The following is a 24,153-nucleotide window of genomic DNA, read 5'->3' as shown; positions in this document are numbered from 1 at the left end:
GAGGATATTTTTTCATTGATTTTTAGGGAGAGTGGAAGAGAGAGGGAAAGACAGAGAGAGAGAAACATCAATGTGAGAGAAACATATCAATTGGTTGCCTCCTGCATGAGCCCTGACTAGGGCCTGGGCCAGGGAGGAGCTTGCAACCTAGGTACGTGCCCTTGACCAGAGGAATCGAACCTGGGACCCTTGGTCCGCAGGCTGACGCTCTATCTGCTGAGCCAAACCAGGTAGGTCTTCGTATTGGTCACTTAAATGAATCTACAGAATCCAAACAAAATTCAAAGGCACTGAATTATATTTGGTATTTTTATGTTAACTTATTTTGGTTGTCATGGAAACTGGAGTTTTTTGTAGGCTTTCTAGGTATGACTTTTTTAAAGCTTGAGAGAAGTGTTTCACTATGAAGGAAATACAAAGGATGTGACTGACATTTAGATAAAAAGAGCTAATAAAAATTTTGTAGTAAAATCATTTTCTGAGCCCTACTTGGTTTGGCTCAGTGGTAGAGCCTTCGGACTGAAGGGTCAGGTTCTGATTCTGGTCAAGGGCACACGCCTGGGTTGCAGACTCGATCCCCAGCAGGGGGTGTGCAGGAAGCAGACGATCAATGATTCTCTCTCATCATTGATATTTCTTTCTCTCTCTCTCTCCCTCTCCCTTCCTCTCTGAAATCACAAAAAAAACACACATCATTTTCTGAAAAATTTTGCAGCCCATATTGCACCACTAAGGAAACAGATGTTAATATCTTTTTAAAAAATATATTTTTTTATTGATTTTAGAGAGGAAGGGAGAGGGAGAGAGAGAAACATCAATGATGAGAGAGAATCGTCAATCAGCTGCCTCCTGCACACCCCCTACTGGGGATCAAGTCTGCAACCCAGGTGTGTGACCTGCCCTGGAATTGAACCGTGACCTCCTAATTCAGAGATGGACGTAGATGTTAATATCTTGATGTAAGTTGTAAGAATGAGTATACAAAAAGGTCAAGAATTTTTCCTATGTAACAATGAAAAAGTATAAGATAATAATGCTTTGAAATGGAAAAAATTTAGTTAGTGGAAAAAGAATCACTTTTAATTAGTGGGAATGTTTTATGGAGAAAAATTTCAGCTGGATTACATAAGAGCATTTAGTCAGGCACCTTTGAAAAGGCTTTACCCATTTCAGTTCATTTAACCTCCTGGGCAGCTCTGTGATGTAGGTAGTGTCTGTTTCATGTGAATTTCAGGTGAAAAAAGTGAGAACCAGTCTCCATCCATATAAGTGCATGTAAAGAGGGTTGATTAGAGCCCAGTGTGGGTCAGCGGTCAGGTCTGGGTCAGAGCCCAGATCCCCTGTTTGCTCTGAAAGCTTGGACAAGCCGCCTCACCACTCAGCCTCAGTGTCCTTGTTTGTAAACCAGGACTGGTGCTATCATTCTCATATAGTTCTGAGGAATGCTTTAGATAAGGTATCAACATACTTTGGAAAGGCTGGCCCACATGGGAGATGAATAATTATTCATATATGGTAGATACTACAATATAATTTTTATAAATATTGCTATGCGATGCTACATAAATACCAACAACATGACTAACTGTAAGTGCCCATATTGTCGTGATAAGACTAACATTATTATTGTTGCATTAAGACTGTAATAACTATTTTACTAACATAAATAGATGTTCAAAGGTGACCTTGGGTTTCCTCAGGACGCACTGAGTTCCCTGACATTGGGGGCACCTACCCTTAACTTGGAAGACACTTAGATGATGTGTTTACGGAAGGAGTGGGTGGGGCTGGGACAGGGCATGAGGGTGAGCACTGACCAGGCTTGGGATGATACAGCCCCAAATCCCTTCTAGCAAGAGAGGTTTTATGTAAAATATAATCATTAGGGAGAATTAATCTTAGCGAGGAAAGCTTATGTTCTGAGAGAAGGAAGGGAATTCCTGACGACCTCACACAGCCTCACACGTATTTTCCTCTTCTGTCCCGATTGTAGTCTGGCCTTTGCCAAATGCCAGTGTAAATTCTGCCAAGATCAAGATGGCAGTGATGTGAGCTCTCCTGGGACCTTAGACATCTAGGATTAAAAATTGGACAGTCCCATCAAAGGCAAGGAGGGTTGAGAGGTTATCAAGGCAAGACAAGCTAACAAAAGCTTTGGTTCGGATGATCTGCATCAGATGTTGCTGGAGGTCTAAACTCATAGTAGGCCAGAGGGGATTTTCCTGGGCGCTAAGTAAATCTCAAACAACAGACGCCAAGGAGGGACAAATGGCGGCAGCAGGTGCTTCTCAGGGAGATTTTATACAACCTGGGGAGGCACAGAGGATTCTATTTGTTCAGGTCCTGATTTTAGCCACGTAGACTTCCTGAAAACAAAGCTAAAGATGGAAAACGCAAGAAATACGGCACCCCAAATTTGGGCCCTGAACCTGGAGGCTCTAAAGCAGTCCCCGGAGGATAGAGAAGGGTGCTGGTTTCCTGAGAGTGCGCCAGCAGCCACAGAGCACCGATCACCGCCTTAGGGAAGCCTGGATTCCCATTTAGGCTCCTGCTCTCACATGTCACTGGGAACAAATGAGTGAAAGGGTTTCTTCCTCAGTGAAATCAGAATGGTCATTGCCGCCCTTTGTCCCAGGCTCCTCCTGAGGATGTGAATGCTTTGCAGTCTGAAGGGCTAGTCCAACAGTGGAAACTCCTGTTTGCAGCTGACTCCCCCCGGCCCTGCACCCCAGGCCTGTTGCTCTCCCCACTGTGCCTTCATCCAATTGACATTTACAGAACACATTGTATAGAGAGCAGAGTCAGACATGCATATGCAATTACTATTATTTTTTGTAAATCAATCAAAATTACTCCTATTTTTGTAAGATCAGCAAAAAATATATTTTGTGGTGTGCCACAGAATTTTAGCGGGTAGTATGCATGTGCCATGAGATGGAAAAAGTTAAAAATCGCCGAGATGATGAATTAAAACACCTCACATGCTTGACACAAACTAACTGCTCAAAAATGAACACACAGAGATACACCCTTATGAAACAGACACGGCTACGATCCCATTTGACAGATGAGGAAAGGAAAACACCGAGGGATTTCACAGTCTGCTCAGGGCCACTCTGGTGCCGAGTGAAAGGGCTGGGGTTATGTCAGGAGAAAATGCGTTTATTACAGCGTGTGACAGACAGTGAACATTCAGCAAAGTGTAGCTATTTCTCTTATCAGCCCTAAGCATTTATGACTCTGCTCTCTACACACTGTGTTCTGTAAATGTCAATGGAATGACCCATCTTTCCGGAAAAACAAGTAATGCCCCATCGCCCCAAAGGTTTCCACTCTCTAGTCTATTCCCCAGGAGCCAAATTGCCATTTTATCATCATAGTCTGGGAACCAAACCGAGAGTGAGCGTTCCCATCTTGATACTGTTCATATGCTCTCCCTTCACGCCTGGGCCTTGGAAACACAAGCCTATTTATTTTAATAAAACTGCTTTATGACTTGTTTGCCCCCGAAATTCCCTTTGTTCTTCGGGGAAGGCTGCTGACAGGCGGGGAGGCTTTGCGTTAGCCCCAGTGCTGGGACTGTAATTAACTGCCAAGGAGAGGGAGACAGGGAGGCAGCCTGCAGAGGGGAGGATAAGGCAGTGCCTTTATTCAGGAGGCCGGCTTCCCGTCTCTTGTCAGAGAGCAAGGGGAGATTACGCTGACCTTCTCGACTTAGACCCCAGTGCCAAGTCCTGGGTAAACAGGCAGCTCTGTCCAGGCTCAGGTTACCCCTTTTAAAAGACTTGAATGTGTAGGAAATTGGCAGCAGCGGGGCCCTCAGGGCCTCTGCCTCTCTGAAATCTCCTGAGTTTGTTCTCTGTAAGTCAGTGGCAGTCTACGGTTACCAGTCTCCAGGCCAATGCGCCTCCTCCTATGAATGTAGTTCGTCATCCTGTCCTGATTACAATGAAAGGAGTCTGCTCTCTTGAAATGTGACGTTGCCCCCGGGAAAGTTAAAGCCAGTGGAATGTTCACAGACTGTCAGAAGAGGAGGAACGGCAGAGTGGAGTGTTTGTCAACATGAAGGCGGAGAACTGCCTGCGTGGGGATTGTCTGCACTGTTTGTCAGAATTGGAAATGGTGGTCCTCACTCCACCTATTTCATCAGAATCCTTCCAATGTGGGCCCAGGGACTTCAATTTTTAATAAGTTCCCCCAGGTTATTCTAAGGCACAGTGATGCTTGAGAGACACAGATATGAAGAAATTGATTCAGTCATCCGAATTACAGATGGAGACACTGAGACACTTAAATTTGTCCCTGAAGAGAGATAAAGAAAATGCCTTGGTCTTCTGACTTGCAAACAATTTTTTTTTTAAGAAAACAACAACATCATGTTCTTTGTACCTTCATGGGAACTAAAATATTTCCTTCACAACTTTTACATTGGAGTTTGTTTATCCCAGGTTAAGGTTTTGCCGAGACAGGAGGCAAAGGGCTTTTGGCGACCTAATATTTATTATGGCTGGCACCAGGAGAAATAGATTTGGAGGAAAATAATTAAAATTTCATAGTAATGTCAAGGAAGAAGAGAGATAAAACAGAATGAGGGTATTTGTTGGTTTGTGATCTACAGTTTGATCAAGAACAGTTTCTGCCAAGCAAAGAATTATCTAGAGAAGGCATGGTAGTGCGGACATGGTTGTGCCCAGTTCGCAGGAAGCAGACCTGCCTCAATCCATGTTGAAAATTTCAAAATGCTCTCCTACCCGTGACCCTGTGATATCCACACAGTGCTGGTGAGATGAGTGTTAGCAAATCCATTTATGAAATCCAGAGAATTAAGGAGACATTCCTAAGTCCAGTTAGTGACTGATTCAGTGTAGACCATATTAGAGAGAATATTACTATTACCATTTTTTGAGAGTTTACTATGTGCCTGGCAGCTCACTGAGACATGAACTTTCCCATTTAATCCTCATAATCACTGTATGTACTTGTCTAACTTAAACCTCATCACAGCTCAAATCACCCTTCATTCATTCCTCAACTCATTAAAAAAGAGATGTTGAGCTTTTCCGTTCTGGACATTTATTTGGGCTCTAGGGATACAGAGGTAAATGAAGTCTCTGATTTCGTAGAGACCACACTTGACTCAGGAAAGACAAGCATGAAACAAGAACATAAATAAATATATAATTTTGTATGAAACAAGTCAGGAATAGCCAGGCTATGGGGGAGTAACTGGGCATTTATTTAAACAAGAAGTAAATATATAACTTTCTGTGAAATGAATCAAGAATAGCCAGACTCTGGGGAGTAGCTGGGCATGTTCTGTGTTAGAGACTGTGGTCAGATGCAGCTGACACCTGAGGGCGGTGAGGATGGGGCTTGGAGCTGACCGGGGGAGGAACAAGAACAAAGGCCCTTGATGTGATGGTATCTCTCCTGATTCTTCCAAGAGGCTGGAGCAGAGCGGTCCAAGGGGAGGGATGTGGGAACTGAGTCAGAGGGAGCTTCAGGAAATACCCTGTAGTTGGTAGGAAAAACTTTGATTCTGAGAGGCAGAGGCAGCCACTGAAGGGTTCTGAGTGACAAGATGTGGTACATTTTAGAAAGATTGCTCTAAATCCCACAGGGGGGATACCCTATAGAGGGCAAGGGTGGGACTTGCCCAAGTCAACAACTATTAAGTGTCGAGGGGAGGTAGGGGTGGTTGGGGTCATTGTCTCCCTGTTTATTATCTGCTTTCCTGAACCAGGCAGAGATCGGTCTCATGACCATGTTACTGTCACCTTCTGTGTATCCCTTGCTCAATTCCCTCCTGTCACACACAAGAAACCCTCCATGTGTACAGAAAGGCAATTGGCAGAAAGGAGCCCACGGAGGGGGGGCCAGTAGGCAGAGCTGGGCCAGAGCCACGCTGCGGGCTGTGACTCAGGAGCCTCACTCACCTTGGACTTCTCTTGGTGCAGCTCTATCTGGATGTCTGTGAGCTTGGTCCTGAGGTCTTCATTGGCAGCTTGAAGGGCGACGATGAGCGCCTCGGGCTTCTCGCCCTTATTTCGCCCTTTCTTGGACATTGTTCCTTTCTAAATGGAGTCTGTTGGTTTTTAAGTCCTTTCACACGGGTGCTGCCATGTTCCTGTTTCTTATCCCGGAGTGCGATGTTTCAGCATCTACTGCGTGGTGGTCCTTGGTAAGGTCTCCTTAGCCGCTGCCCTGGAAGCCCTGGGAAGAGACAGCCGTTACTGCTGTGGCAGAGACCTGGGCGGGTGCCTGACAGCCACTCTCAGCCTGAGCTGCCTCTATGAGTCTCCTCGGGAGGGTTCTTGTCTCCACTATCTCCCGTTCACTCCGCACATGAATTTCCAGCGATCTTTCCAAAGGGCCAGTCTGATCACGTCAGTGCTCTGCTTAAAATCCTTCAAAGACCCGTGAATGTATCTTTCACGTCTCAGAGTGCTCTTTATGTCTAACCCTGCCCATTCTCCTCGCCTTTCTGCCTCCATTTCACTCACTTATATTCTAACCATAACGAATGTCTTTTAATTTGCTGATTCTTGCTCCCTTCCCATAGGACTTTTCCTATTCTATTTTCTCTTCTCCAGTCTCTGCCCAGCCTCCTCACATGGTCCTCCCTTATGTCCTCCTCCTCACACCCTGTCACACACACAGTGTAGTTTGACTGGCGTTTTTCTTTCAGGTCTCAGCTTCCACATCAGTTCCTCCAGGAAACACCCCCTAGGTTATTACATGCCCTTCTTGTTTAATTGTGCTCACCACCATGAAACTGTAAACTTGGTGAGGACAGAAATGTGTTGCTCTTACTTACTACTTGCTTCTCAGTATCCATCATAAGTCCTGGTACATACCAGGTATTTAATTAGTATTTGTAAAAGGAAGTCACCTATGTGAAGACCTCATGATCACCCCATAAAGAGCCCCAACTTTAAGACATTTCTATAAAGACCTAGAATTATACAATAAATAAATAAACTGTGAGAAGTGAGGATTAATTATACTGGGTTAATTGGGTCACTCACATTTATTCAGTCAATATCGTTAGAGTTCCTTCTATATGCTATGCTAGGCACAACATGTTGAAATTGAAAATAAGAGTTTCAAGGCAAAAAACAACAACTCAACAAAACCTCTATATTATCTATTTATCTATCCATCTATATCATCATCATCATCATCATCATCATCATCATCTATTTGATAACTGCCTTTAAAAAATAAACAGTTGTCTCAGGGTATAGATAAGATTTCTTCTTGGAATGGAATAAGGAAGGCTCCCTGAAGAAGGCTGCACTGGCCTGGAACTGGAGGAGCGAGTAGGATGTTAACAGATGGAGAAACAGGTGAAGCATCCTGGATGAAAGAAATGGCAGGTGCTGAGCTACAGCAAATAGAAAGCACAGTAACTATTTTGTGGTTAAAATGAGGGCTTGATTCATTACAACCTAAGATATGATTTGTGAGCACTAATGTTGAAAACGTTGCCTGGAAATTTCCAATTGTGGGAGACCTGGGATGCCAACCTTAGAATTTTGGAATCATTTTTTTTTCAATAAGCAATGGGGACTCTGTTGAAGTTCTGGGCAGGTGGATGGCATAACAGAGCAGTGCTTTGGTGTGGTTATTCTAGTGGCAGAGTGGGCAGAGAATGGAGGGAGGGAGCCTGCCTATTGAACTTGCTAAGGTGGAGGATAATGAAGGCTTAATCAGAACAGCAGCAAAAGGAGAGAAATAAAGAGGGATGGTCTTGCTTTACAAATTCTTAAATGTTTCACAGGAACAAAGCAGGTTAGAAAAATATCAATACTAACCTATCAAAGTCAATGGAGCCCTAGCCAGCTTGGATCAGTGGATAGAGCGTCAGCCTGCGGACTGAAGGGTCCCAGGTTCGATTCCGGCCAAGGGCACATGCCTGGGATGCAGGATCGATCCCCAGTAGGGGGCGTACAGGAGGCAATCGATTAATGATTCTCTCTCATCATTGATGTTTCTCTCTCTTCCTTTTCCCTCCCTCTCTGAAATCAATAAAGAAATATATATATTTTTAAAATTCAATGGAAAAAACATGACAAGATACTAGAGAAAGTTTCCCATGCAACCTTACAGAAAATTGAGTATTGCGTACATAGATGTGCTTCAGCCCAGGACTAAGGGGAATTCCTACTGATCGCACATATGTTCCGGCAGCTGCTTCTCTCTCAAGACCCCTGGTATTCAGCCTTGAGGACCATGCTGGGATCCTGGGCTTTCTGCCACCCACCCCCTGTGCACCGGGGCCTTACCTTTTGGATGTGTCCCCAGAGAAAGGGAAGAGTTAAGGGATAGGGAGAATACGCCTGTCTCCAGTAGTCATGGAACTGTCCACCAAAATCCCACCCTAAATTAGGTGCTGGAGTTGTCCTTTGTGCTTGTTTTGCAAGTGTTGCCAAATCATTAAAGTGCATGCCTGGGAGACTTCTAAGAGGCATCATTCTTTGCTTTTAGAATTAAAATGAATTCAACAAACATTATTGAAAATGTGTATGACAAACACCACTAGACACAAAGATAAATAAGACAGCACTTAACTTCAAGCAGGTATTGAGTGAGGAAACCCACATGTCCATGTTTAACAGGTTTTTCTTTCTCTAGTGTTGGTCTCTAGATGCTACTGGTCCCCAGAGCTTCCTCAAAGTTATCTCCACTGCCCCCTATAAAGTCATGACTCTCAGTTTTATATCCATAGTCCTGACCATTCCCCAAACCCCAGACTCACATATTCAACTGCTTACTTACCAAACCTACTTGAATCATTTCAAACCTAACCTAACTAATACAGATGTCTTTATTAATTATCCCTCAGAACCTTACCACTCCAGGTTTTCCAGTATCAACAAATGGCACCACCCAGGCCCAGGCAGTCCAGATTTAAGCTTAGAAATCATCATTTCTTCTTTTCTCCCTCATTTATCTGGGCCATCAAAAGATTAAGTAAGTTGCATAAGATAACTGAGTTGCCACGTGGTGAGGCCCAGATTCAAATCCAGGCAGCCTGAGAGAGGCTGGGACCCAAGCTATCATCCCCTGGGCTGCACTGCCTCATATTTGCATTTTAGAAGGGAACTCTGGAACGTGGTGGAAGTGAAGGTAGAGAGAGAGAGAGTATGGAGGCAGGACATCAGCAATGGTCCAGGCCAGAAGTAATGCAGCCCTGAACGGGACCATGGCCACGGGGATGAACCAGAGGTGGCAACTCTACCACATGGAGATTTTGATGGAATCATGTCCTACTTTTACACATTATTACTGGTTTTAACCAGTGTCCTCTTCCAGTCTAAATGAGTACCAGCTCTCTGGTATTTCTTGCAGCAAAAATGTACAAGACAATTTTACATTTTAATTTATAATTCTTTTCAAAAAAATATAATAGTATGTACTGACTTCATGTATTTTTTGGTCTGTGAATTAGTGTTAAATTAGTCCCCTAAGGGCTGAGGAAAAGAAATTGGTTTAAAAAATAAAAACATGTTCAGGAGAGAAAAAAGCATCCCAGACAGTTACTGGTAGCATCAACACATGGAAATCTCAAAGTGAGCAGCTGTTTGTGAGTGTGGTCCTACACACCCCTCGGGGGGAGGGGAGCTTTCTAAAGTCTCTTCCCATTTTGATGGGTGCCCAGCAATCTTCTGATTTTCATATGTAATGTCACTACAATGCTCTGTCAGCTTGGGCTGCCTTTATTTTTTGTTTTTGGACAGCTTTCACTTATATCTCAATGATGTCACACTTTCAAAGTACATAATTCAGTGATTTTTAGAATATTCACAAGGTTGTACAACTATCACCGCAATCAATTTTATAAAGTTCCATCACCTCAGAAAGAAAGCCTACACCTGTTAGTAGTCATTCCTTATTCCCCATCAAACCCTCCCAGTCCTAGGCTCCAGCCTATAAAAAGAGAAAACATCCTGGAAAGCAGAGAACGAGCTCATTGGTAAATGCTGTAACCGAGAGTGCACCGAGAAAGAGGAAGACTTGATGGAGAAGGTGACATGTGAGCTGAGCCTGGAGATACTGCCCACCTGGCTGGGTTCTTACTCAGTGCAGGAACAATGCAAAGTGCACTAAACTTTAGGAAGACTAACTTATTGAACTAGTCCAATGAACCCTTTCAGATATTTACTCTTCTTTTAGACAGGGAAACTGAAGATCAGAGAGGTTCGCTAACTTGAAAAAACTTACACAGCTATGAAGTGGCAGAGCTGCAACTCAAATACGTCAGCTCTGAGCTTCTTGACTATGATAACTCTCTCTTGAGGGGAAGGCAGGATTCAGCTCTGGTTGGGGGTAGGGTAATGAGATGGCAAAGCATGAAAATGCCAGCTGGGGGCCTACACAATGGTGGGATGTAGTGGTTAAGAGACCGGAATCTGAAATCGGAAAGACTGGCTTTGAATTAAACTTTCTAGCTGTATATTCTTGAGAAATTAAAATCTCTAAGCTCGTGTTTTTTTACTATAAAATGTGGAAAGGAATATGTTTACCTCATTGTGCTCTCATGAGGAATAAATAAGTCAAAGTGTGTCCAATGATTAGTAAATTATTATTATCAATATCATAGTTATTATTTTTCTATCCTCCTATTATTTACTAAAAGCCATCTTAGATTTTAAAAGAAGAAAAATATTTATTACCCATTAGTGTTAAAAAAAAAAGACAGGCCAAGAAAAGCTCAGAGATCCCTGGAAAGACTAAAGGAATTCATGCTTATGCTTTGGGGGAAATGGGACCAGCACTGACACAATCCGTATTCCCAGGGGTCTTGGCTTTGTAGCTGGTTCTGCCCTAAGCTATAAGCTGAATAAAGCCATTATTAACCTTAGTGTTTCCAATAAGGTTGTTGCCTCTGAGTTATGATTTGAAAAGCAACTGTAATATAAAATAGGTGGAGTTCGTATGTATAAAGCTCAAGGCTACAAACACTTTTCCATAATTAATATTTGGATATGTCCACTCTACCAGAGCCTGTTCATTTAAGCCCTTCCCCCCTTCATTTCCAAAGATGATGCTTTAGACTCAGAAGGTGTTATTGTTTAAACTGAATGAATTACACTTACTTTAGTCCTGGTGACCTGTGGACCATGTTATCACTTCTTAAATCCTTCTCTGTGCAGGAAAAGTGCCTCACTGTGCATTTATTAACTTGACAAAGCAATTTAATATAGAGGAGGGGGCTGCTGTGTAAGCCAGTCCAACCGTGGAGTTCTAGTTTTCCTATATAAAAATAATGTGGTGGTGTAGCTATGGAGTCTAAGGGCTTCTAACCTCTTACACACCTGTTAGAAGAAAATGAATCTGAAAGGCTGACAATCAGCATGGTAGTGATTATGCATCTTCAGGATTGTACTTATCAGGCTTGTATGCCTTTTTATGTTTGTCTCTCCTTTATTCTTCTGCTGAATACCCTCTTTATCATTTAGTAATAATAGCAACCATTATAAATTATTTAAAGTCAACATGTTTGCCCTAACTGGTTTGGCTCAGGGAATAGAGCGTCAGCCTACGGACTGAAGGGTCCCAGGTTCGATTCCGATCAAGGGCATGTACCTTGGTTGCGGGCACATCCCCAGCAGGGGGTGTGCAGGAGGCAGCTGATCGATGTTTCTCTCTCATCAATGTTTCTAACTATCCCTCTCCCTTCCTTTCTGTAAAAAATCAATAAGATATATTAAAAAAAATAAAGTCAACACGTTACATTTTTCATATGAAAGAATGCTATTACTCTTGCTGGATCTTTTTTAGATCTCAGGATTAAAACTTCACATTATATCTCATACAGCCTGCAGTAAGAGAGAGCGCTCGGCACACATACAAGAAACATCTAACTTCTATAAGGGGGGTTGTCAGGAAGGCTAGGAGATGTCTAAGTTGAGATCCAAAGCAGGTCGGATTCATCCAGAATCGATCTATTCTGGAAACCCTTGACTTTGATCACACAGTTTGTTGTTTAGCTTACATTTCTCTTCCTCAACTTCCTAACTCTCTCCTATTCATCTTTTAGGGACCAGATCTAATGTCATCTCATATCATTTTCCTTTTATACCCCTTCACCAAACGCTGATGATAAAATAAGTTATTCCCTCACTTTGGTTTCCATTTTCAGTTTGAAGGCACTTCTTACAATATTCATTATTCATTTTTAAATGCATTAATTTATCAATTCACAAATATTTATGAAACATCTGGAGGGCAGAGGATGTCTGTGTGAAACAAGAGACAGGGTCCCTGTCCTTCCCAGAGGAAGAATCAACAATTTCATATAGTGTGGTAATTGCACATATCATAGGCTGTAAGAATCCTAAGGGTCTTGGTGGGTCAGGAAAGACAGCAAAAGGTTGGAGGGGGACCAAAGAACCTTCTAGGTCAACAGAATATTGAGTATGGAAGTCTAGAAGCCAAAGAGAATATGAAGGGTGCTCTGGAGAAAAATACAGACAAGAGCTTGGTGAGGAAATGAAAAAGTGGTAAGAGATGAGCTAGCAGAGGCAGACAGGGAGCAGCTGGTAGAGACCAGTATAAACTATGCTAAAGGATATGAACTTCATCCCCATAGAAGTGTGTAGGGGAGGGGAGTGACTAGCTCATATTTTGGTTTTAGTAATAGTCCTGTGGCAACAGAGAATGGAATAGACTAAAGGGATAAAAGATGTAGAAAGTACAGTTAGGAGGCTGTGGCCATGTTCATTTATATTATAGTTATTCTTTAGGTGAATGACTGAATCCCACTTAAGAGTAAAACCTTGCGTTGATTCCTCTTTGTACTCATAGTATCTATCACAATGACCACCATGAAATTCAATTTAATTAACATTGATCCCGATCCAAGGAAAATATTGAGATTGAGAAACATTTTTCACAATGCCTGCACAATGTCCAGATCATTTTAATAAGGTTTATTATGAAAGTTCTCTTTACTTTGAGGGAGCCCTTGAGTGACAGTTTTGATTTCAGGCAAAAGTTAAAGCTTGGTGTAACAATTTAATAAAAAATAAAATGAAATGAATTTTTATTTAAGCCATGTGTTGAGATTTCACAATCTCTGCTGCTATCCTTCATATTCCCAAGCTTAATTTCACTCCTTCGCACTAAGTTATCTTGCATTGTACTCTTTTAGCAAAATAAATCTCACAGTGCTACATATTCTTATTTGCATTGTCCTTTCTTTCTGGATTCCAATTCTTTTACAGCTGTTGTAGAATGAGAGTACCAACTTCATTGGAAATGGGGGGAGGGGGAATCTCAAACACAGCAGGAAACAGTTATGTATTCAAGGTCAGACAGCAAGAAAAGCGAATCAGAGCCCTTGCCTCAAGTAGGCATTTGCTCTGCATGTACAGTTATTGAAAGCAAACCAACAAATAAATGCCCAAAGCATTTGAAGGAGTCGTCTTAGATAATTATATTTATAAGTGACAGCAAGCTTTTCTATTTTAGGTTAAGTGAAGCATGTATAACCTATTCTGTTGTATTTTCAAAGACCTTGAATTAAAAAAGGAAAAATTTCATAAAGGCACCTTTGCAGTGTCAAACATGAGCAGAAAATTCTATAAATAGGACATGCATAACATGTACCTGCTATTTTTAAAAAGGCAGAATAATTTCTGTATTAAGATTTACTCTGATCAATGTTATTTAAGTAAAAGTACATAGTTTGAATAAAACAACTTTTAGATACACCATATGGTTCTATTACAAAGAAATGCATTTAATTTTCTACACATTACTAAAAAGAAACTGGCTATCAACATTTCCCTATGTTATAATATGGTGTGATGCAGTATAATAAATTATAGGACAATATAGATTATTCAATTTTTTAACATTTAGGATTCTGTTTTGAGTTTTGTCCCAGAGGCCAATGTTTAACTATCCGCCCCCAGATAGTTAAACATTGATGGGATCTTTGAAGCAAGACTAACTTCTGTTAGTCAACCTAATCCCAATGTGGACCATACACTATAGGAAAATCATTTCAAAAACTGGATCAGCTCTCTCTTGAACCATAATTATGTGCAAGGTTTTATGTTATAGTTGAAGATGATGCAGTATATATCTACCAAACAAGGCTGCATATACTGTATATGTGCCAAAGGAGTGGGGAAACACACATACACATCAACAAGAGGAAGAGTAGCATGAGGGCAAGGACTGTGTCTCTCTGGCTCCTTGTTGACTCTCAGTGCCTAGTACAGTGCCAGGCACAAAACTGATTCTGAATAAACACATTACTTCACCAAAAGAGAGGGCCTTGTGTTTAGGGCCAGGACAATGAAAGATGAACAGGAGGAATCAAGAAAAGGCATGTAGGTAGGACACGTGGAAGGTAAGTGTGAGGAATAAATTGTAGATCACAAGCCCAGTGTGGGAAACCAGCGGATGTACAGAAAAATAAGGTAAGCATAAACTATGCATGTCTTGAGTGTTTCGATGCTGAATTTAAATCTTATTTAAAAATTACTGGGAACACGATAAGCACTTTTAAGAGAAGAGGCAAAATACAATTTTAAAAATAAATATTAATCTTGAAGTTATGTGGAGGGTGGAATGAAACAGAAAGGACTAGAGGTTAGAGGTCCAGATAGGCATCCATTGCCAATGTTCATATGTAAATAGATGAAGTTTGGAATAGGATGTAGAGAAGAAGGGCTTTTTTCTTTTCTAGGCTAAAGGAACTCTTATTCATCTCACCATCATCATTTTCTTCACCATACTCAACATCATCTTGTTACTGAGCACTTAACGTGTGCTGAGCACTGCATAAGGCAACAATTTATGTCCATCCTTCCATTCAAAACTATGAGATATATGCAGTTAGTATTCCCTATTTATACATGAGAGAACCGAGTTGATAGGAGGTCAATTCTTTTACTCGAAGACACAGAGCCAGGTAAATGGCAGAGTCAAATGTGTTTTAGTCTGAAGCTTCTTACAGACTTAAACCCCAACTCTTCTCTCGAGCTGGTCTGTGATGTATGAAGAATCCACATAATGGGCTGATTGTTGGGAAATAGTAAAGAGAGAAGAAGAGTTTGAAAATGACACCCAACCTTTGTGCGTGGGACACTGGAAGGATGTGGGTACCATCAAAAAACTCACTTAGATGAATGGAGTCGTATGTATACTTAGAAATAACAAGAGCTAATGTTTTCCGGGTGATTAATATAAGCCAGGAACTATGTTAAATTATATATACATTAGTTCAAGCAATTTGTTAAAAACTTATCTTTGATATGTGTGATATCCAATTTAACCCACATCATCATAAATATTACAAATAAGGAAAAAGAAGCCCTCAAAAGATATATGGATTGTGCTTTACAGTAGGTACTCAAAAATAAAAATGTTTGTTGAGGTAAATGAATGGAGCCAAGTGAAATTTTCATTGGAAAGAATTAAGAATACCCTAACCCCACAAAATATTAATGCTGTTCTCCCACATTATAGGAGAAGGTATAATTCACCATTGACTTAATCATAATGTAATTTTATTCCATATTAAACTCTGTGCTATATTCATAGTACCTACATATTCAGAAATATAAGCAATATGCTTTCAAGTGTAAGCAATTTACATACGCAAAACACAATTTTTCCCTGTTTTTGTTTTGTTTTGTTTTTTATTATCTCTTGGCACAGAAACCAGGAATTACAATTTCTCATTTAAGGTTTTAAATATTTCGATAAATGGTTTTGTTAGGAAGAGCAGTCTCAAAGGCTCTATTTTTTCCCCTCACAGGACCATAAAGGATTCTGAGAGCTAGTCTTTCCTCTTTGCATAGTAAGCAATCTTTGATATTCCAAAGCTCTGGGGCCCTGGCCTGTAATATTCTAGATCATAATAGCATTTGTATAGATAATTATACTTCATCCACTTACTTACCTCACACTGTGACAGATGAATACTACCACTACTGCTAATCATCCTCATTATCATCATTGACCATTTACTCCTGCTGGCCACTGTGCTAAACTACTTCCAAGCATTATCTTTTTAAAGCTCTGAGATGCATGTTGGAAAGTCATCTAGCCCAGTCCGGAATGTATGATTTATGAGTCCCCTCTACAACTCTCCCCACTGGGAAAGACTGACATGTAAATAATGAGCTGCAGGCCTGAGGATGTAATGAGCACTGAAACAGAGAAGCAAACCAGGCAGGACTGGGGCACAGAGGAGGAGAACCACTTCCCTGGGGGGATGGGGACCGCTGCCAACAGAAGGGACTGCTGAGCTGAGTCTTGAAAAGATAAGAGAGGATTTGTCTTGTGGTTGAGGAAATAAGGCGCAATTGAATCATTATTGTATAAGATTTGGTAGGAATTATGGGTGTACCCATACTATTGATTAAATGGAGTTGGGGATAGGATGGAGGAAGTGGAAGAGAAGGAGAGGAGGAGAAGGGGATGAGGAGGAGGAGGAGAAAGGGGAGAGAATTTAGAAAGGGCTCATTTTTATATCTGCTATTAAGCTCATTTGTATTCTTACACTTTATGTAAAACATTAAATTTGGGAGAGAAGGGTTCCATATTCTGAACAGCACAGTAGAAAAAAACTGTTTAATAATAACTCTATTAAAATCTTTCTATATGTCAAACACAGTAGCTACCATTGCACATATGTTATCTCATTTTCTCATTATATAAGAGAAGAAATTAAAACATTGAAAATTGCCCAATGTCTATGAGCCATTCTTTGATTCAAATGTTTCTTGAGAGCCTATGATGTGTCTGTCAAAATTTAAATTGGGTCAGCCTGATTCATAAACATTTGTTTTTTTGTTTGTTTGTTTGTTTTTTTAAATATATTTTATTGATTTTTTACAGAGAGGAAGGGAGAGGGATAGAGAATTAGGAATATCGATGAAAGAGAAACATCGATCAGCTGCCTCCTGCACATCTCTACTGGGGCTGTGCCCGCAACCAAGGTACATGCCCTTGACCGGAATCGAACCTGGGACCCTTCAGTCCGCAGGCCGACTCTCTATCCACTGAGACAAATGGTCAGGGCACAAACATTTGTTTTAACCATTACGGTAGTTGTTTCTCTAGTCAATATATATATTGCATATTTATTATTATCTTGAAAACTCTCAAATAACTAAAAACAAGTCCTGTTGTATAGAAATCAGAGTGTAAGGTGATGAAACACATTTCTTGTCCAGAGCATGACAAAGATTTAGCACAAGGCAGTGTATCATTACTGAAGCAATGCACTGAGTGCTGAGAGTTAATCACTTGCACTGATAAATCCCATTTTTCAGGGCACTTTTGATCTAGCAGTTAACATTTTTCCTGTATGATATAGGGTAAGACAAGGGAATACTTAACTCTTGCAAAACAGTTTGCACAAAATAGCTATTAAGTCTTAAATGATCACATGAGACAGATAATTAAATAAGATGGGATTTGAAGCCTAAATTTAGGCCTGTGCTTGAAACACTTCTTATAGTGCTGACCTGGTTGTTTCATACAGAGTCTGACAAAATACTAATCATTAATATTTCCCTTGATTTCTTTGAGATGGGGTAATAGAGACCTAATGAACACAGATGATTGTTGACCTTGGTCCCAGAGCTGGTAAGCAATGGATCAAGGACTTAATCCAGGCTGTATGACTGTAGAGACCATTATCTTCACTCCGCCACTATATACCTCCCTTGGGATGGTGGTGAAAATTACATGGAATAATAAAGGTTTTAGCAGGGTGTGTATCAAATAAGTGCTCTCTTTTAAAATCAGATTCTTGGACAAATAGGCATTGAACACTCGATTGCTGCCACTGTTCTTGACATTAAATAAAATAAAATAAAACATATATCTCTGCTCATGGCACTAATCTGTTAGTTGGAAGAGACACAATGAGCATGATGAACAGCAAACAAGTAAATAAGTACTATGCTGCATGATCACAAAGTGCTCTGGGAAAATTGTAATAGAGCAGAGAGGTGACAGGAAGTGTCCAGATGGGATTGCAAGTTGAGATAAGGAAAAGCCTAACCAAGTGATGTGACTTGGCTCAAGCCTGGAAGGGAGTGCACCATGCAAATGCCTGAAGGAAACATTCCCGGAGCGAAGGGCAAGTACAAGAGCTCTATCTACAGTGAGCACAGATGTGAGTTCCAGGAACTGCCGGAAGCCAAAAGCTCAGGGCTGGAGGGAGGGAGCAGCCAGGAGAGCAGCCAAGTTGAGGGCAGACATTAATGGAAGGGCAGCGTGTGCGGACCACGCTGTGCTTTTCAGGCCATTATACATCATCTTGGGCTTTTACTCAGAGTGAAGTCCCCCTGGAAGTTTTGACAGGAGGTGCCCTGATCTGAGGCTTCAACATTTCCCTGCAGTGGGGACAGGAGGAGAATTTGCATAAGAGTGGAAGTAAGGAGACTAGTTTGGAGGCCACTGCAAAACTCCAGCTTGGAGATGGTGCTGGCTTAGGCCAGGGTGGGAGCTGTGGAGGTGGTAAGAGGAACCACATATAAGTTGCTATTAATCTTTTCAAATTGGTCTTTGGCCAAAATTACAACCAGTCAATTGTTGAGCTGAGATGTGCTATATACTGTGTATCCCTGTAGGTTCTGGAGCTAGAGCTGTGGATACACAAGACAAAAATTCCTGCTCTCCTGGAGTTTATATTCGAGTAGTCAGAGGAAAGATAGCCAGATAAATATAAAAATGATATAGCATCTTAAAAGGTAATAATGAGTGACTTCATAAAGATCAAACCCATACCTGCACAATGCTGTAGTGTTGAAAAACTAGGAACAATGTGAGATCCGCATAAAAGAAAGTGGTGTAATAAAGTGGCATGTCCAGTCTACAAATTAGTATGCAACAGTTAAAAATACATAAGTAGATCTGATGAACCAATGAGACTAGTTACACATCAAGACATATTAGTCAAAAGAGCAAGATGATGAAATGAAGTGCAAAGTATAATGTCTCACACACATTCCCAATTCTATGTGTACATACATGTCCATAAGGCCATAATATATTTTGGAAAGATATATTGGGTGGCAGGTTCCACCTCATTCAGGGATCAAAAAGGCTGCCTAGACGTTTCACATCATTTGCTCCAAACCCTCTGGGGAATGTTAGGTCCAGCACCTTCCATCTCAACCACAGACCAGGCTGCAGGTCATTCTCCACAGCAGTGCGGCTGTGTCATCCTGTATCGTAAGCCTCACCTTGAGGACAGCTCCGACAATGACATACTGTGCTCTGTCTCTGGAAAAGCTGAAACCCTTAGAGTGGACAGGATTGGTCCTGGGTTAAAACAAGATTTCTTCAGTTTCTCTCCCGTCTCCCAGAGGCTTCTTATGAGTTTGGGGGTGACAGGAGCCCCATTCTGGCCTCCTTTCTCCTCCTCCTTTGTCATCATCTTCTTGCCCAGGGCCTCACTCCATTCAGCCTTCTCAAGTTCAGTAAGTGTGATACACTCTCCTGCCAATGTGCTCGCAGATAAGGTTTGTGTTTACAGACTCGACCAGCCCCCTGATACCCGAACTTGATTTCAAAAAGAGGTGTAGGGCCCTAGTGGGGTTGGCTCAGTGAATAGAGTGTCGGCCCACGGACCGAAGGATCCTGGGTTGGATTCTGGTCAAGGGCACATACCTCGGTGGTAGGCTTGATTCCTGGCCCTGGTTGGGGTGCATGTGGGAGGCAACTAATCGATGGGTGTATCTCACATTGATGTTTCTGTCTGTCCCTCTCCCTTCCACTCTCTCTAAAAATCAATGGAAAAATAGCCTCAGGTGAGGATTAACAACAACAAAAATAAAGAAATAAAATATAGGGTAAGACAAGGGAATACTTTACTCTTGCAAAACAGTTTGCACAAAATAGCTATTAAGTCTTAAATGATCACATGAGACAGATAATTAAATAAGATGGGATTTGAAGCCTAAATTTAGGCCTGTGCTTGAAACACTTCTTATAGTGCTGACCTGGTTGTTTCATACAGAGTCTGACAAAATACTAATCATTAATATTTCCCTTGATTTCTTTGAGATGGGGTAATAGAGACCTAATGAACACAGATGATTGTTGACCTTGGTCCCAGAGCTGGTAAGCAATGGATCAAGGACTTAATCCAGGCTGTATGACTGTAGAGACCATTATCTTCACTCCGCCACTATATACCTCCCTTGGGATGGTGGTGAAAATTACATGGAATAATAAAGGTTTTAGCAGGGTGTGTATCAAATAAGTGCTCTCTTTTAAAATCAGATTCTTGGACAAATAGGCATTGAACACTCGATTGCTGCCACTGTTCTTGGCATTAAATAAAATAAAATAAAACATATATCTCTGCTCGTGGCACTAATCTGTTAGTTGGAAGAGACACAATGAGCATTATGAACAGCAAACAAGTAAATAAGTACTATGCTGCATGATCACAAAGTGCTCTGGGAAAATTGTAATAGAGCAGAGAGGTGACAGGAAGTGTCCAGATGGGATTGCAAGTTGAGATAAGGAAAAGCCTAACCAAGTGATGTGACTTGGCTCAAGCCTGGAAGGGAGTGCACCGTGCAAATGCCTGAAGGAAACATTCCAGGAGCACAGGGCAAGTACAAGAGCTCTATCTACAGTGAGCACAGATGTGAGTTCCAGGAACTGCTGGAAGCCAGAAGCCCAGGGCTGGAGGGAGGGAGCAGCCAGGAGAGCAGCCAAGTTGAGGGCAGACATTAATGGAAGGGCAGCGTGTGCGGACCACGCTGTGCTTTTCAGGCCATTATACATCAACTTGGGCTTTTACTCAGAGTGAAGTCCCCCTGGAAGTTTTGACAGGAGGTGCCCTGATCTGAGGCTTCAACATTTCCCTGCAGTGGGGACAGGAGGAGAATTTGCATAAGAGTGGAAGTAAGGAGACTAGTTTGGAGGCCACTGCAAAACTCCAGCTTGCAGATGGTGCTGGCTTAGGCCAGGGTGGGAGCTGTGGAGGTGGTAAGAGGAACCACATATAAGTTGCTATTAATCTTTTCAAATTGGTCTTTGGCCAAAATTACAACCAGTCAATTGTTGAGCTGAGATGTGCTATATACTGTGTATCCCTGACAGTATTAAGCTCCCACTCTAAGAAAGGCATTATGCCAGGCACTGCCAATGGAAGAGTTGAGAATGACTATTCCTGCCCCCTTGAGAGCTTAACTCTAGTAAGAGGTTAATACTTCATAACTATACATGGAGGCAGAATGTAGTCATATGCATTCATCCAGTGAATATTTTGGTGGTGCAGTTTTAGGTTCTGGAGCTAGAGCTGTGGATACACAAGACAAAAATTTCTGCTCTCCTGGAGTTTATATTTGAGTAGTCAGAGGAATGATAGCCAGATAAATATAAAAATGAGATAGCATCTTAAAAGGTAATAATGAGCGACTTCATAAAGATCAAACCCATGCCTGCACAACTCTGTAGTGTTGAAAAACTAGGAACAATGTGAGATCCGCATAAAAGAAAGTGGTGTAATAAAGTGGCATGTCCAGTCTACAAATTAGTATGCAACAGTTAAAAATACATAAGTAGATCTGATGAACCAATGAGACTAGTTACACATCAAGACATATTAGTCAAAAGAGCAAGATGATGAAATGAAGTGCAAAGTATAATGTCTCACACACATTCCCAATTCTATGTGTACATACATGTCCATAAGGCCATAATATATTTTGGAAAGATATATTGGGTGGCAGGTTCCACCTCATTCAGGGATCAAAAAGGCTGCCTAGACGTTTCACATCATTTGCTCCAAACCCTCTGGGGAATGTTAGGTCCAGCACCTTCCATCTCAACCACAGACCAGGCTGCAGGTCATTCTCCACAGCAGTGCGGCTGTGTCATCCTGTATCGTAAGCCTCACCTTGAGGACAGCTCCGACAATGACATACTGTGCGCTGTCTCTGGAAAAGCTGAAACCCTTAGAGTGGACAGGATTGGTCCTGGGTTAAAACAAGATTTCTTCAGTTTCTCTCCCGTCTCCCAGAGGCTTCTTAGGAGTTTGGGAGTGACAGGAGCCCCATTCTGGCCTCCTTTCTCCTCCTCCTTTGTCATCATCTTCTTGCCCAGGGCCTCACTCCATTCAGCCTTCTCAAGTTCAGTAAGTGTGATACACTCTCCTGCCAATGTGCTCGCAGATAAGGTTTGTGTTTACAGACTCGACCAGCCCCCTGATACCCGAACTTGATTTCAAAAAGAGGTGTAGGGCCCTAGTGGGGTTGGCTCAGTGAATAGAGTGTCGGCCCACGGACCGAAGGATCCTGGGTTGGATTCTGGTCAAGGGCACATACCTCGGTGGTAGGCTTGATTCCTGGCCCTGGTTGGGGTGCATGTGGGAGGCAACTAATCGATGGGTGTATCTCACATTGATGTTTCTGTCTGTCCCTCTCCCTTCCACTCTCTCTAAAAATCAATGGAAAAATAGCCTCAGGTGAGGATTAACAACAACAAAAATAAAGAAATAAAAAGGGTTTAGGAGCCACAAGCATTGCTACTATACATAAATTCAGTTGTTAAAATGATTAACATGAACTCTCCCACATTCTCCACTGTACGCAGATGAAATATTATTGTTATTATGGACCTTCTCACCTCCTCCACGGTATACAGATTGGGAAATGCTATTAATATTAATCTCCCTCCTTCTGTCACTGGGAAGGCATTTGCATGAGCTGTGCTAGGCTTAGAAGGCCAAGGATTATTAATCTTCTCCACTCCTAGTACCATCTAACATTCTTACTCCTTATTTTCCTAGGTGTACCAGTTAATAATGCGGATTTTTTCAATAGATGGAGTCACACATATGTTGATATATATGTGATTTGATATGTATGCTATTTTGTTGTATCCTCACCTTGAGGACAGCTCCGACAATGACATACTGTGCTCTGTCTCTGGAAAAGCTGAAACCCTTAGAGTGGACAGGATTGGTCCTGGGTTAAAACAAGATTTCTTCAGTTTCTCTCCCGTCTCCCAGAGGCTTCTTATGAGTTTGGGGGTGACAGGAGCCCCATTCTGGCCTCCTTTCTCCTCCTCCTTTGTCATCATCTTCTTGCCCAGGGCCTCACTCCATTCAGCCTTCTCAAGTTCAGTAAGTGTGATACACTCTCCTGCCAATGTGCTCGCAGATAAGGTTTGTGTTTACAGACTCGACCAGCCCCCTGGTACCTGAGCTTGATTTCAAAAAGAGGTGTTGGGCCCTAGCAGGGTTGGCTCAGTGAATAGAGTGTTGGCCCACGGACTGAAGGGTCCTGGGTTGGATTCTGGTCAAGGGCACATACCTCAGCTGTAGGCTTGATTCCTGGCCTTGGTTGGGGTGCGTGCCAGAGGCAACTAATCAATGTATGTCTCTCACATCGATGTTTCTCTGTGTCTGTCCCTCTCCCTTCCACTCTCTCTAAAAAACAATGGAAAAATAGCCTCAGGTGAGGATTAACAACAACAACAAAAATAAAGAAATAAAAAGGGTTTAGGAGCCACAAGCATTGCCTGAGACTGTATATGAAGCCACTATACATAAATTCAGTTGTTAAAATGATTAATATGAACTCTCCCACATTCTCCACTGTACGCAGATGAAATGTTATTGTTATTATGGACCTTCTCACCTCCTCCATGGTATACAGATTGGGAAATGCTATTAATATTAATCTCCCTCCTTCTGTCACTGGGAAGGCATTTGCATGAGCTGTGCTAGGCTTAGAAGGCCAAGGATTATTAATCTTCTCCACTCCTAGTACCATCTAACATTCTTACTCCTTATTTTCCTAGGTGTACCAGTTAATAATGCGGATTTTTTCAATAGATGGAGTCACACATATGTTGATATATATGTGATTTGATATGTATGCTATTTTGTTGTATTGACAGCAAGCTTCAAAACTTCATATGTCAAATTTTCTGAAGGTGTTAACATCATAGATATTTTTATGCTTAAAAATGTCGAATTTTGTGCCAAAAAAGAGCATTTGCGGGAAGTTTTAATTCGTTACTTTATTTTGAAGATAAAGTTATCATATACTTCGGGAAGCTTATGGTGAACATGTTCCATCTCAAGATACTTGTGAACGCTGGTTTAAACACTTTAAAAGTGATGATTTCAATGTGAAAGACAAAGAA

The 24,153-nt window shown here is 41.6% G+C and overlaps 1 protein-coding gene across 4 annotated transcripts in view; it reads right to left on the bottom strand.

Annotated features, from left to right (window-relative positions):
• The window catches only part of JAKMIP2 (janus kinase and microtubule interacting protein 2), a 127,023-nt gene that overhangs the window by 47,175 nt on the left and 55,695 nt on the right, over positions 1-24,153 (bottom strand). For all 4 annotated transcript variants that reach the window (XM_005877647.2, XM_005877649.2, XM_014548880.1 and 1 more), the window contains exon 2: positions 5,937-6,213. In XM_005877647.2, the coding sequence (XP_005877709.1) occupies positions 5,937-6,065 (129 nt within the window). In that variant the 5' untranslated portion in view covers positions 6,066-6,213. The remainder of the gene's footprint in view (positions 1-5,936; positions 6,214-24,153) is intronic.

The sequence above is a fragment of the Myotis brandtii genome, unplaced genomic scaffold (assembly GCF_000412655.1).
Source record: "Myotis brandtii unplaced genomic scaffold, ASM41265v1 scaffold524, whole genome shotgun sequence".
NCBI classification, from domain to species: Eukaryota; Metazoa; Chordata; class Mammalia; order Chiroptera; family Vespertilionidae; genus Myotis; species Myotis brandtii.
Note: the sequence above shows the minus strand (reverse complement) of the source record. Positions and strands in the feature narration are given on the sequence as shown.